Genomic DNA, 13115 nt, shown 5'->3' with positions numbered 1-13115 from the left:
AGTTTGAAGTTTGAAGATTTGAAGTTCAACTACTTTGTGCTCATTGTGACCAAGACAGTCACCAATCACCACTTTGCCCATGAATCCCTCTTTGCTTCCAAACAACAAATCTAGGTGGGTACGTTCCCTAGTCATTTCCCTTAATATCTCCACCAAGAAATCATCTTCAGCATGCTTCAAGACTGCTTGTGTCCATTGTATAGTGTTCTTAATTGAGGTCTAGGAAGTTAAGATCATCCATAAGGACAAGGACAGCTGACCTAGAGATATTTTCTTAATTATTTTAGGAACAATTCCTTAGTGTCATGGTCCCACATGGGTGGTTGATAGCATACAACAACACACATCTTCATCCTTCCCAGAGACTCCCAATCATGTCGTCACCAACCCCTCCCTCATATAAAGAGCCATCCCCTGACTTCCCTGCATAGCCTATCCTTCCTGACGAGCCTATAACTATGTTATAACACAATAACACAATGAATCAACAGTATTGTTTTATTTGGTAAAGAAATTTCTTAAAACCAAGATCATTTAACCCACATAACTTTGCAGTTAAGTTGTTAATAACCCCGAAGGGCTGGGGCCACATCATTATACCAAAGTTTACACCTGAGTACTACACTAAAGGCATTTAATGCACTGTATCAGTTCAGTTGCTTTATATATCAGATCTTTGTTTCAAATAAAATGCTGAATTATTTGCCTTCCCTGTGCACAAATACTGTAAATAAAGCTTCAAAATTACTTGTGCCAAGAGGTTGCTTGGGCTTCTCTTCTTCAAAAGAGTTTCTTTTGAAACTCTTCTTATGCAGATTGCAGCCTGCACAAGTCAAATAGAGAAACATTGAAACAAGGCAAATAAAACATTGTCTGTCATACAAACCTTGTTCATAAATCATGCTCCAACCGTCTTGAACATAAGGATGAACTGCTAATCACCTAATCACACCAGACTGGTAAACATCTTCATAATAAGATAATTTTTGGTCTGACAGAAGGGACACTATGTTTAAATTTCCTTGGGAGTCTGACTTGCATTTCATAAGCAGTTGAAATTTGTATTTCTCAGATTGTTGGAAGCAAACCCACTCAACTGCATTTAACAGGATGAGATGGGGGAAAGAGCAGAAGTAAAATTGCAGAACTAATCTTACTGTATGTACACCCAAAATGCTTCTGAAGAGTTACAGGTGACTTCCAACAGCTCTGTGAAAACTGCCTCTGTTTTGACAGCATTTAAATCCATGAGAAAAGAAAATGGTGAGGGGTTTGGTGTTTAATTCTCTATGCTTGCTGGTCCATGCCTAGATTCTAGTCTGAAGATCTCTCTGTTCAGACTGGAGGGAAACATTCTTCTCTCTGCAGCATTCTTTTGAGATAACTGAAAATATACCCATTGCATATCAGAAATTGGAGGATTTAGCTCATTTTGTCTGTAAACCTTACTTTTAATCATTCCACTACCCTACTGCAAGTAAACATTTTTGGCTCTCTTGGTAAGAGTATTTGATATTTGCAGCTTTGTTGGAAGTTCCTGTCATAGACTCCCAGGAGTTTTAAATGTCAAACATTCAGAAGCTGTTTCTGAGGCACTGACTATGGGGAGTGAAACCTGAGTGTGTTTCACTGTACAAGTCCCTCTCGCAGTCGTTTGTCAGGTGTCTGCTGTCAGTGCTGGAACTCTGTGGTCTCTCCTGTGCTAAGTGGCAGCTGCCCCTGTCTGGCAGCCAAGGCCCACCCATCCGGGCTGGGGGCAGGATTGGGAGGGCAGGTTCAGAGAAAGCTGGTTGGAGAGAAAGTTCCTGCGTAGAGATAAAGCCAGGATAATAAGTTAAGGGAAAAAGAAAAAGGCAAATGATACAAAAGTGATTGCTCACCACCTCCTGGCAGCAGACCAGTGCCCAGCTAGCCTCTGAGTGATGGCTGCTTTAGCTAAATCCACATCCTGCCACCCCTCCCCATTTTTATTGCTGCACGTGGAACCTTAATAGCATGAGTTATGTCTTTAGTCAGCTGAGCTCCATAATCGTGGCTGTGCCCTCATCCCAGACTCTGGCTCACCCACAGCCTGCTCACCAGTGTGAGGAGTGGAGAAGGCCTTGAGGCTCTGTAAGTTCCCCAACAGGTGTAATGCTTGAGTGTAATCCACACTGCTTTGGTCACCAATCTGTACCAGGGTACCAGAGAGCTCCTATGGAGAAAAGGCCCCCATGCCAGCCAGACCCAGTATGGTTGTTACGACAAATGAGATGTGATTGTGGATACTCATGTCTGTCTTTTCCAGACCCATGTTCAGCTGTACCTGTAAGAACACATAAAAGAAGGCAAAAAATAAAAGAAATTGTACAGAATAGGCAAATCAGAGAGGCTTGCTGAATTCCCAGCTCAGATTAGGTGTTGTGTCCCCATGCATGTACATACACATAGATATCTGCTTTTATTAGTAGGATTCATAATGGATGGCTTTCATCTAACACTAAGGGAAGAGCTCATCTTTGGCAAAATTATGATGGTGCTATGTGGAATCCTCCCTTGTGGGTCACCCCGCATCAAGAGACCCTAAAAATGTTCTGTGCCAGGAATGAGAGACAGATGGGACTTTTGGTTTTTCAGTCTTCAGGTTGTTGTTTATTTTTCTCTTATCAGAAGTTCTGCATGCCGTCTACATCTCAGACTTAGCGTACAAAGAGAAGGCGCCAAAGTCACAAGACACGCAGATTTAAGGTCTTTTAAAGCTATTTGGTCAAATTAACTCTTAGAACGTATACTTTATTTCTACCTTTCTACCAATAACTAATTATTTTTCTGTCCACGCAACATCTGCATTGTGGTTCTTTCTAACCTATCACCCTGTGCTCCCAAAACTGCAGAAAATGGAGTAGATGAAGAACAAGAAGGAGATCAGACAACATCCAAAATTCTCCATCTTGTTTTCTACCCATCTCCATACTAAAAACCCAAAACTCTAAGTTTTTCACCCTGTGATAAACTATACTACTATCTATTTCACACACTCAAAGATTCCAATTCATCCCAAAGTCTTAGAAGCTTTCTCCATGGACAAAAATTAAAAGCAGTGTTTTCCTGGTGATCAGGATTTCTCAGGACAGGCAGAGAATATTCCCTGTTCCCTGGGTTCCAACAGTACTATATTGTAGTTACAATGAAAGCATTGTTTATAGGATATTATGATTAGTATAGCACATAAATTGTTATTTTTAAAATGCCACAGGATTTCTACAAAATAAATTAACATAGTACAAGCTGAAAGTAGTATAATACAGACTTTATAATAAATTTCAATTTATGATTTCCAATCACTAAATCCTAACTTATTATGCTGAGTGTCTTGAAACTTGCGCAGATCAAGTCAAATCTTAGTCCATGCTTTGCTCTATCAATATAGCTATATAACTATATAACTATAATTAGACTCTCAAAACATATAAAAGAATAAGCCACTCCCTCCATCCTCAGAGGATGCAAACAATGGTGTAGGCATGCCTGCTACTGGAGGTTGATGGGTTTCACTGTCCAGCAGCAGCTCTGGTTCAGGTCCCCACTTATGCCTCATAACTGGTTGGATCTCTAGTCCGTGGGCTGCTGCACTTCACCTCCCTCTTCCGTGGGGGCCTGGTGGGCCAGGGGCCTGGGACCCTCCAGGACAGTAAGGAGGGGAGCAGTCACCTTTTGCCCAGGAAACTTGAGCCTGGGAGGGAGGAGAAAAAATAGTTTGTCTGGGTTTTCTTCTGGGTTCACAGAACCTTCAGGGCCTGAGAATGAGGTGAAGGGTAATGAAGATGTGATCCACTCAGGGACAGGTGATGGCTGCTTGACTCATGAATTGGCAATCATGAGCAGGGTTTGAAGCAGGGTGTACCTGGTGGCAGTGGCACACATCAACACTTCACTTGTAGAGTGACCTTTCAGGGAAGGCAAGAATGAGGCATGTGCCACTGCTGCTTAGCTCTGAAGAGACCCCTGGTCCCACTAAGGCTTGCAGGGCTCAGAGAACAGTGGTGTCAAAGCAAAGGGAAAATCTGTCTCCAGCAGACTCCAGGGCAACCAGGGAGGAAGGTCACAGGGCTGGGAGTGGAAGCCTGCACCGCTGTAAATGGCTGGGCTCTGCACTTGGTTAAACATGTAAAAACATTTGTGCTATCTGCAACTGTATCTAGATATATACAATATATACACTATACAAAACACATTCCTATTGTATATAGGTGTTTTGCATGTATAAATATACATACATAGAGGGAGACAAATCAATCCATTTCAAGTGGAGTTCATGACATTAGAATCAAAATAATCTCTGTTGAATAGTAGCCCTCGCAGATAGAACTGTCATGCACAGTTGTCAAAAAGACAATATCAAGGTCTAAAATAAATGAAAAAATTATGTCTCATGGTCTTTGGAACCCCATAAATTGACATGCATGCATGTCTAATGTGAGCTATGTTACAGCAGCTTGCCTGCCATAATCTTAAGCCTTTATTGCATACGGAGTTGCTTTCCTGCTATGTGATTTGTTTGGGTCCAGCAGTGTCTGAGTTCCATATTGTCCTGCAGGGGAAGTTCTAGTGTCCCCTCAGTGCTCTTGCCTGAAGATGACTTCATAAACCATGGCAGGATTACCTACATGAAATATGAAAAAAGGCTAGAAATGCCATTACTAAGAAGCAGGATTTGAGGATATCCCACTTACAAGTGCCAAACCTCCTCTAAACCTGCCAGTTTTATGATTTGCCACCAATTTCTCCATTGTCGTGCACCATCACTTCCAGCATTACTGCCTTGGCACTTCTCTTTATCATCCCTCAGAGAAAAGAAGGAATGATGTCTGTGGCTACTCTTATCTGCCTATGAGGAAGGGGCAAGCAGAAGGGACACAGTTGCAGTGCGGACCCTGGAGAACTTGGAAAATAGCTCCATCTTATTTCAGCTATTGCGGGATACCTTCTGTCTCCCTTGAAGGTAACTCAGTTTCAAAAACAAGAGTGCTGGGCACCTTTGCTTTGAGCAAATGATTTTAACCTGTTGTAAACCAGTCAGTCCTGGTACTGAGGTATCCTGGGGCAGCCTGAGCTTTCAGAAAAGGCAGTGTCTGTTTCTGTGGTATTAGTGGTTCCCATGGCCATATCTCAGCACCCTGGGCAGTTTGGGTAGGCTCTTAACACAGATCTGTCTCCTTCACCAGGCCCTGAGTGCTTCCTCTGCCCTTGTTGTAGGACAATCTCCTCCCATGCTGTCTTCTGTTTATTGTTTTGGTTGTTTTTAGTGCCTGTTAACACATTTCTGCAACACCTATATGCAATATCAGTTTGAAAATTCCACTTATGAATTTCAAAATCTGAGCAAGATAATTGGCTTTCTTGATTAATTTTATAGGTAAATTATGCCATGTAACACTGAACGTTGTATTAACCATGCATAGATGGAGTTGTACCCTTATTCTTGAAATGAGGGTCAGCACTTTAGAGAAAAGACATTGCAGCAAGACTTTAGGACTGTAAGTAAACTTATCAAGATTTAAAATAAACACAGTGGAATCTTAATTTTGACAAATGAGATAAAGCAACCTTTTGTAGACAAAGGAACAAAAAAAAGGAAATGTGAGTTCACCAATCTGATTTCAAGCCAGCTATCAACCAAATTTATAGATGTAAGATTAAGACAATTAAGATCTCCTGCTTAATTTTAAATTATTTTCCTCACTCACAGCAGCTGTAATATACATTTATTCATATCAGTTGTTCCTCCCCTAACACGTGATGTAGTAGGAAGTACTTTTCTGCTTTCAGTTACAGAGTTTCAGAGGAGGCAAAAGAGATTTTGTGCAATTTCTGAGGGAAACTGAACTTTTAAAATCCGTAAACCAGTGACTCCCTGTGCCTCACAAAATCAAGTTATAATTCAGAAGTCCTGGATTTCTGAAAACTCCCCTCCATTTTCCCTGCCTCAATCTCTGAAGGGAATTATTGCTCTGTTTTGCTTCCCACATTTCATAGGCAAAAACGAAATAAAGATAAGAAAGGAAAGGCTCTGCATTTTACTGGCAGTCAGCTAAAGCTGCAGTTTCACTTTGCATAGAATTGAAACTCCTTGAGCTTTTAGCTGGTTGACAACAAGTTCCTAATATTAAAACAATAAAAAAGATCAACTTGAGAGCAAAAGAAACTGCTAAGTGTTGGTACAGCTATTAAAATTTCCACAGTTTGTAGTTATAGACTCTGCGGGAGCACCTGTCAAAAATTGCAAGGTTGAGTGACTGGACGTTGTGTTTTAGAAAACCTTCATGCAAGCAAAGTGAACACTAGACATCTCATATTCCAGTGACATGTACCAGGGATGTGGCTGGTTACTTGAAGAAATCATTCACAATCCAACTTGTGCACACTCTTCCACATAGTTTTCACTTCTTTGTATTCAGTTACCTATGTCCTTATCCTTTTTGTCTTGGTTTTGGTTCCCTTCCCCAAGTTCCTTTCACTTAACAGACATTTCTTCCATATTTCTACATAAAGTATTCAGCTTAAGAGATTTGTCTGCTCATATTAGCACAAAAGGGATTCTCAGAAAGATCTGAATCCTTGAAGCTAGTACCTGCAGAAATTAATCCCAAATAATAATTATAAAAATTATTAAATCCCTTCATGCAGCTTACATTTAAAAAAAGAAAAAAAAAAAAAAGGAACTTGAGCTTCTGCAATCTTTGGTGATCACATGATCACATGAGTATTACCCTTTCATAATGCCTTTGTCTCCTAGCTGATTAATCTCATACTCTCTCATTAAGGAGCTTATTCATCTTATACTCTCTCATTAAGGATTTTAAAGTTGCCTTCCTTTGGTGTTCAGATGAAGAGAAAGAAGATACAGTGTAGATTACTGTTGTCTTGAGTGGGTTATGTCATGTTACGTTCTACCCTACACCTCAGATGAACCACTGTAAACCATTTTGATGCCGTTCTCTTCTGCTCCAGTTTATGGTCTCTCCCAGAATCTAATCTATCAGACCTGGAAGCACAAAGAATATGGTATGTTCAACTTTTATTTTAAATTTGCTCTTAGACATTTTTGAGTGGAACTGTTGTAGAAGATTTTCAAGAACATATTCTACTTCTCTGTTTTCTAAATGGTTCAGTTTACGGTTATGATTAGAAGCTGCAGAGAATTATGAAAGGAAAAGATTTTTCTGTATTTCTATACTTCAGAATGAGCCTAATATATATATACATATACTTGCTGTAACTTCTGAGATGTTTCTCTAGCCTTTCCCCCATGAACAAATATATGGAACCCCTGCAAAAAACCTTCCTTCAGAAACACATAGCTGTACTGTTGCTGACTATTTGAAGAACACCCTAAATCATTACGAGTTTATGCACATGCCAGTTAAGATCAGTAGATTAGTTCTTTTCAAACTTCTTATAAAGCCAAGCATAGATTACTGAGAAAAGAACAGCTCCCCTACTCTAGCTGTACTTTTAAGCAAGCCTTTCATGGCAAAGACATTGCACAAGACAGCATTGCTTTTTGCTCTTATTTAGAAGGCTTTTTGTTTTTTCTAGTACTATAATGGAAGCGAGGTTTTACACATGTGAATAGCCAGATACAGCACCAGAATGTAACTCTTTACAGTTGAAATAAGTAATGCATTAAAAAGATCATCAGGAAAGGGAAGAACATACAAAGAAATGAAGCAAAAAGAGCTAGGCTGACTCTGCAACTGCACTTAGGTCCCTAAAAAAACAGAACTACATGAGAAACTTACAAACATATTCATGAAGACTTTCAAAGCCCAGATTCTTTGCAACTAATTCCAGGCACCTAAATGTGCAGCATTACTTTCTGTTTGGTGTGTAGTAAGCCAGAGCTCTCACCATCTTCAGAGCCAAGCAGCAGCTGGAGAGGGATCTCTCAGTCTGTCTCTTCCTTCCCTTCTTCCTCTCTTGAATGTCAGTGCAGCCTAAGTTAATGACAATAAAGTGAGAAACTTAGGTAAGCACCTAAAATTAAGGGTCTGACTGCAATAGCTGTATATAAGTGCATGTAGAAATTTGTGCCTTCAATCTAGACTGCAATCATACCTTGCCCATGTCATACTTTAATAGTTGGACAGTGTTTATTTTGGTTTATCACATCTTTGAAGGTTGAATCTAATTAACTTTTCCTCCTGTTGCATTAATTTTGTAGCAATTTGGCATAAAATAACCTCCCTTGCTTTCCAGCTGTTCCTCAGAACTCAGAGGGGCTGGATGTGTCTGGACTTAATTTCTGATTTGAGCCAATTAACTACTACTAAGTCTGGTAAGGTTCCCAGATGTAACAATAGTCTGATTTACACTACAAGTCTCATCTCCTTCCTCAACAGATTCACCAGTTGTGAGTATTACTGATTCATGACTGTAAGTCTGGTTTAGTTCAATAAGAACTTCCATGAACACACTTCCATTGCACCAGTAGTGCAATTTATTGGATAATTGATAAATACACTAGACTTGCAACGTACAAATGTACAGCGCTATGTAAGCGCTCCCAGTGCAAATCTTACCAAAGAAACATCCCTAGTTTTGTGAAGAGAGAGAAATAACTCCATTGACTAGTCCATAAAATGACTCAATTCTCATCCTCTGCCAATTAAGATTTCAAATGCCAGTTTATACTTTTGGGAGAAGTGGAAGAGACTGTGGTCAAATATTTTGTTACTGCCATCATTAATGGGGGACAGAGAGCAGCCACTTATATGTAAATGAGTGATATCAAGAGCAACAAAGCAATTACAAAGACTTTGGGTCTTGCACAAGGAAAGTAGAGAATTGTGAAAATTTAGCATCACTTCCTCTTTGACCTGGCTGACTGAGGGTAAAAGGGTTACCCGTTTCCACCTGATAATGTATCACACTTCAGCACACCATCATGCCCAGAGTAATCCCTCAGCCACAGATCTCAGGGAAATCCCTTTACCACATATATAACAGGATATCTCATGGCTGTATGCCTCATCCCTAGACCTTCCTCGTTTTAAAGGTGGACTTTGATGTGCAGTGGCTGCCAGTATTGCCCACTCGGACTGGTGGTTCTGTGTCCATGGTTGGTGACACCCAGCACTTCATGGTCTGCTGTGGTGTGCATCGTCAGATGCAGAGTAAAGGGTACCCATGTGATGGAGCAAAATGTCTTGCAGTGCAAGGAGTCACTATGGTTTCCCTACAAGCTCTCTGCTATGCTCCATAGGCACTAGCCTTGGCTAATGTTCCTGGCCCTGGGGGACATTGCTCAGCAATAAAAGATGAAGACAGGCAATTGCTGGAATATCATGGGCCATTTGGTTAGGCTAGACATTCTTTCATTAGTCTCATAACATTTTATACCTGCATAAAATGCTGTGTCCTCTGGAAAAAAAAAATGGAAATGAAATACCAGTGTATGCTTCCAGAAACTTCTAATCCTACTTACACATCAATTCCTGGTCAGTGTGAGACAAGAACCAGAATTTAGATGTATAGTTGGCCTGACCCAGTGTATAGATGAAATATTCTCATTGCATTAAACTAATACCTCTATTTTTCCTGGGTTTTAGGTACCTTGTGCAAAGATGTCAAATGCGTTGGCATTTATCTTGCTCTTCGTATTCCCAAAGCTGCTGTCAGGGGCTTGGTTTCCCAAAACTTTACCCTGTGATGTTAAATCTTCAGAAGGTACCCTAACAGTGGACTGCACCGACCGGCGCCTTACAGAAGTCCCCAGAGGGATCCCTGGAAATGCTACCAACCTTACCCTGAGTATTAACCATATTCCCCACATCTACTCAAAATCCTTTGATCGTCTTGAAAACCTCCAGGAGATTGACTTCAGATGCAACTGTGTGCCTGTCAAACTGGGTCCCAAAGATCATGTGTGCACCAGCCCCCTGAAAATTGAGAATGGCAGTTTTGCTGCCCTGACAAGATTGAAGTCATTGTACTTGGATGCAAACCAGCTGTCAGAAATACCCCGAGGTCTTCCTGCTACTTTAACCTTGCTGAGCCTGGAAGCAAACCATATCTTTTCTATCCAAAAAGCCAGCTTCTCAGAGCTAGGAAACGTGACGGTACTGTATCTTGGACAGAACTGTTACTACCGCAATCCATGCAACGTTTCATTTGAAATTGAGGAAACAGCCTTCCTGGCACTGAAAAAGTTAACCATACTATCCCTCAAGTCCAACAACTTAACACAAATCCCACCCAATTTGTCATCTACTTTAAAGGAACTGTATATCTACAACAACATGATTCAAGAGGTCCAAGAACAGGATTTAGGTGGCCTTCCCAACCTAGAAATTCTCGACCTAAGTGGCAATTGCCCACGTTGCTATAATGCCCCATATCCTTGCATTCCCTGCCCCAAGAGCTCGATTCAAATACATTCAAATGCTTTTGACTCCTTGGAAAATTTAAGGATTTTGAGGCTTCACAGTAACTCTCTTCAGAGCATACCCAGCAGCTGGTTTAAAAACATCAAGAATCTCAAAGAACTTGACCTCTCCCAAAACTTCCTCATGAGGGAGATTGGGGATGCTCAGTTCTTGAAACTTCTCCCTAGCCTTGTACAGCTTGATCTGTCCTTTAACTTTGAATTGAAAGTGTATTCTCCCTTCTTGAATCTTTCTAAGACATTTTCCTCCCTCTCTAACCTGGAAACCCTGAGGCTCAAGGGTTATGTCTTTAAAGAACTGAGGGCACAAGATCTACAGCCACTGCTCAGTCTTAGGAATCTAACCATGTTGGATCTCGGGACTAATTTTATTAAAGTTGCAAACATGACAGTGTTTGAAGAATTCCCAGCTCTTAAGTTCATTGACCTCTCAGTGAATAAAATTTCTCCTTCTTCAGGGGAAAGCAACTTCTATGGATTTTGCTCTAATCCTGGCATTTCAGTCGAGCAATACAACAGGCAAGTACAACAAGAGATGCATTATTTCAGGTATGATGAGTATGAGCGAAGCTGCCGTTCCAAAGACATAGAGGCTTCTTCCTACCAAACTTCAGTTAAGGAAGATTGCCTTAACTATGGAAAAACTCTGGATTTGAGCAGAAACAATGTATTTTTTGTCAACCCCTCAGACTTCCAAGGACTTAGCTCCCTCAAATGTCTCAACTTGTCAGATAATGCAATAAGTCAAACTTTAAATGGAAGTGAATTCTCTTACTTGTCTGGATTGAAATATCTGGATTTTTCTAACAACAGGGTTGATTTGCTATACCAAATGGCTTTCAAAGAACTAAAATTTTTAGAAATTCTAGATCTGAGCAATAACCAGCATTACTTTCTGGCAGAAGGTGTTACTCATGTGCTTAGTTTTATGAAAAACCTTGCCCATTTGAGGAAGCTGATGATGAATGAGAATGACATTTCTACCACTATTGATACAGGAATGGAAAGTCAATCTCTTCGAATTTTAGAATTCAGAGGAAATCATTTAGATGCTTTATGGATGGATGGTAATGCTAGATACTTGTCCTTCTTCAAGAATCTGACCAGCCTGGAAGAACTGGATATTTCCTTCAACTCACTCAGTTTTTTGCCTCATAGTGTTTTTGAAGAAATGCCTCCCAGTCTCAAGATCCTCAACTTAACAAATAATCGACTGAAGAGTTTCATCTGGGGAAACCTCCCATCTCTGAAGAACCTAGTAACTCTGGACCTGAGCAATAACCTTCTGACTAATGTTCCCCGAGAGCTGTCCAACTGCACTTCATCTCTCCAAGAACTGATGCTCCGAAACAATCGCATTCAACGTTTAACTAAATATTTTCTCAGAGGTGCTTTTGAACTGAGGTACTTAGACCTCAGCTCAAACAGGATTGAAATAATTAAGAAATCTAGCTTCCCTGAAAATGTCATTAACAACCTGCAGATGCTGCTTTTGCACGGCAATCCTTTTAAGTGTAACTGTGAGGCTGTGTGGTTTGTCTGGTGGATCAATCGGACGCAGGTGACCATTCCTCTTCTGGCCACTGACGTCACCTGTGCTGGCCCAGGGGCACATAAAGGAAAGAGCGTGGTTTACTTGGATCTGTACACCTGTGAGCTGGACACATCGTATTTGATCCTGTATGCTCTGTCAGCTTCAGCCATCCTTGGCTTGATGGTGTTCACAGTGATGAGCCATCTCTACTTCTGGGATGTGTGGTACAGCTACCATTACTGCACTGCCAGGCTGAAGGGCTATCGGCGCTTGTCTTCAGCAGCTGCCTGCTACGATGCCTTTATTGCCTATGACAGTGAAGATCCAGCTGTGAACGAGTGGGTGCTGCAAGAGCTGGTGGAAAGGCTGGAAAACCAAAAAGCCAGGCAGTTCAATTTATGCCTGGAAGGAAGGGACTGGCTCCCAGGACAGCCGGTCTTTGACAACCTTTCCCAGAGCATTCAGCTGAGCAAAAAAACCATCTTTGTGCTGACCAACAGGTATATTAAAAGTGGCCGCTTCAAGACAACATTTTATATGGCTCATCAGCGGCTTCTGGATGAAAAAATGGATGTCATTATCTTGATATTTCTTGAGAAGGTTTTGCAGAAGTCCCGCTATGTCCGTCTGAGGAAGAGGCTGTGCAGAAGTTCAGTCCTGGAATGGCCAACTAATCCTCAGTCTCAGCCCTACTTCTGGCAGTGCCTGAAAAATGCCATAGCCATGAGTAATTCTCTGGCTTACAACAAGCTTCTCCAAGAAACTGTTTAGCTCTACTCTCATTGCCAATATTGTTATGATGCACAAGATAAAAAAATCCTCCACAAAGGATTCTGAACTTCCTTTGCAGAAACTGTCAAATCAGGGAAGATATACCACCTTGATGTTATACCCCAAGGTGAAAGGCACAATAACTTTTTAAATCCTATAATTCCAAATTGAATAGAAAGTGTTGCCCGAACAGAGGTTTAGTTGACATGCACCTTGCTTTACACTGATCTCTGTACAGCAAGGGAAGATGCTAAAATGGGAAGGCATGTGAGTTCAGGTTCTGTAGGGCTTGCAGGTTGCTTTGTGAAAGCAAGGAGGGGGAGCAGGACAGCAGAGAGGAATAGGCACAAGGCAGGTGGAGAAAATGAAGTTAATCAATGAGGA

At 41.0% G+C, this 13115-nt stretch overlaps 1 protein-coding gene across 1 annotated transcript; it reads left to right on the top strand.

Annotated features, from left to right (window-relative positions):
- Nucleotides 1-6810: 6810 nt before the first annotated feature.
- LOC137468378 (toll-like receptor 7) lies at nucleotides 6811-12769 on the top strand. The gene is made up of 2 exons (XM_068180058.1): nucleotides 6811-7044; nucleotides 9591-12769. Exons 1-2 carry the CDS (start codon nucleotides 7042-7044, stop codon nucleotides 12729-12731), a joined length of 3144 nt encoding a protein of 1047 aa, XP_068036159.1. The 5' UTR covers nucleotides 6811-7041; the 3' UTR covers nucleotides 12732-12769.
- Nucleotides 12770-13115: the final 346 nt, after the last annotated feature.

The sequence above is a fragment of the Anomalospiza imberbis genome, chromosome 2 (genome assembly GCF_031753505.1).
Source record: "Anomalospiza imberbis isolate Cuckoo-Finch-1a 21T00152 chromosome 2, ASM3175350v1, whole genome shotgun sequence".
Taxonomy (NCBI): domain Eukaryota; kingdom Metazoa; phylum Chordata; class Aves; order Passeriformes; family Viduidae; genus Anomalospiza; species Anomalospiza imberbis.
The sequence above is the reverse complement of the archived record's forward strand: the minus strand, read 5'-3'. Positions and strand labels throughout refer to the sequence as shown.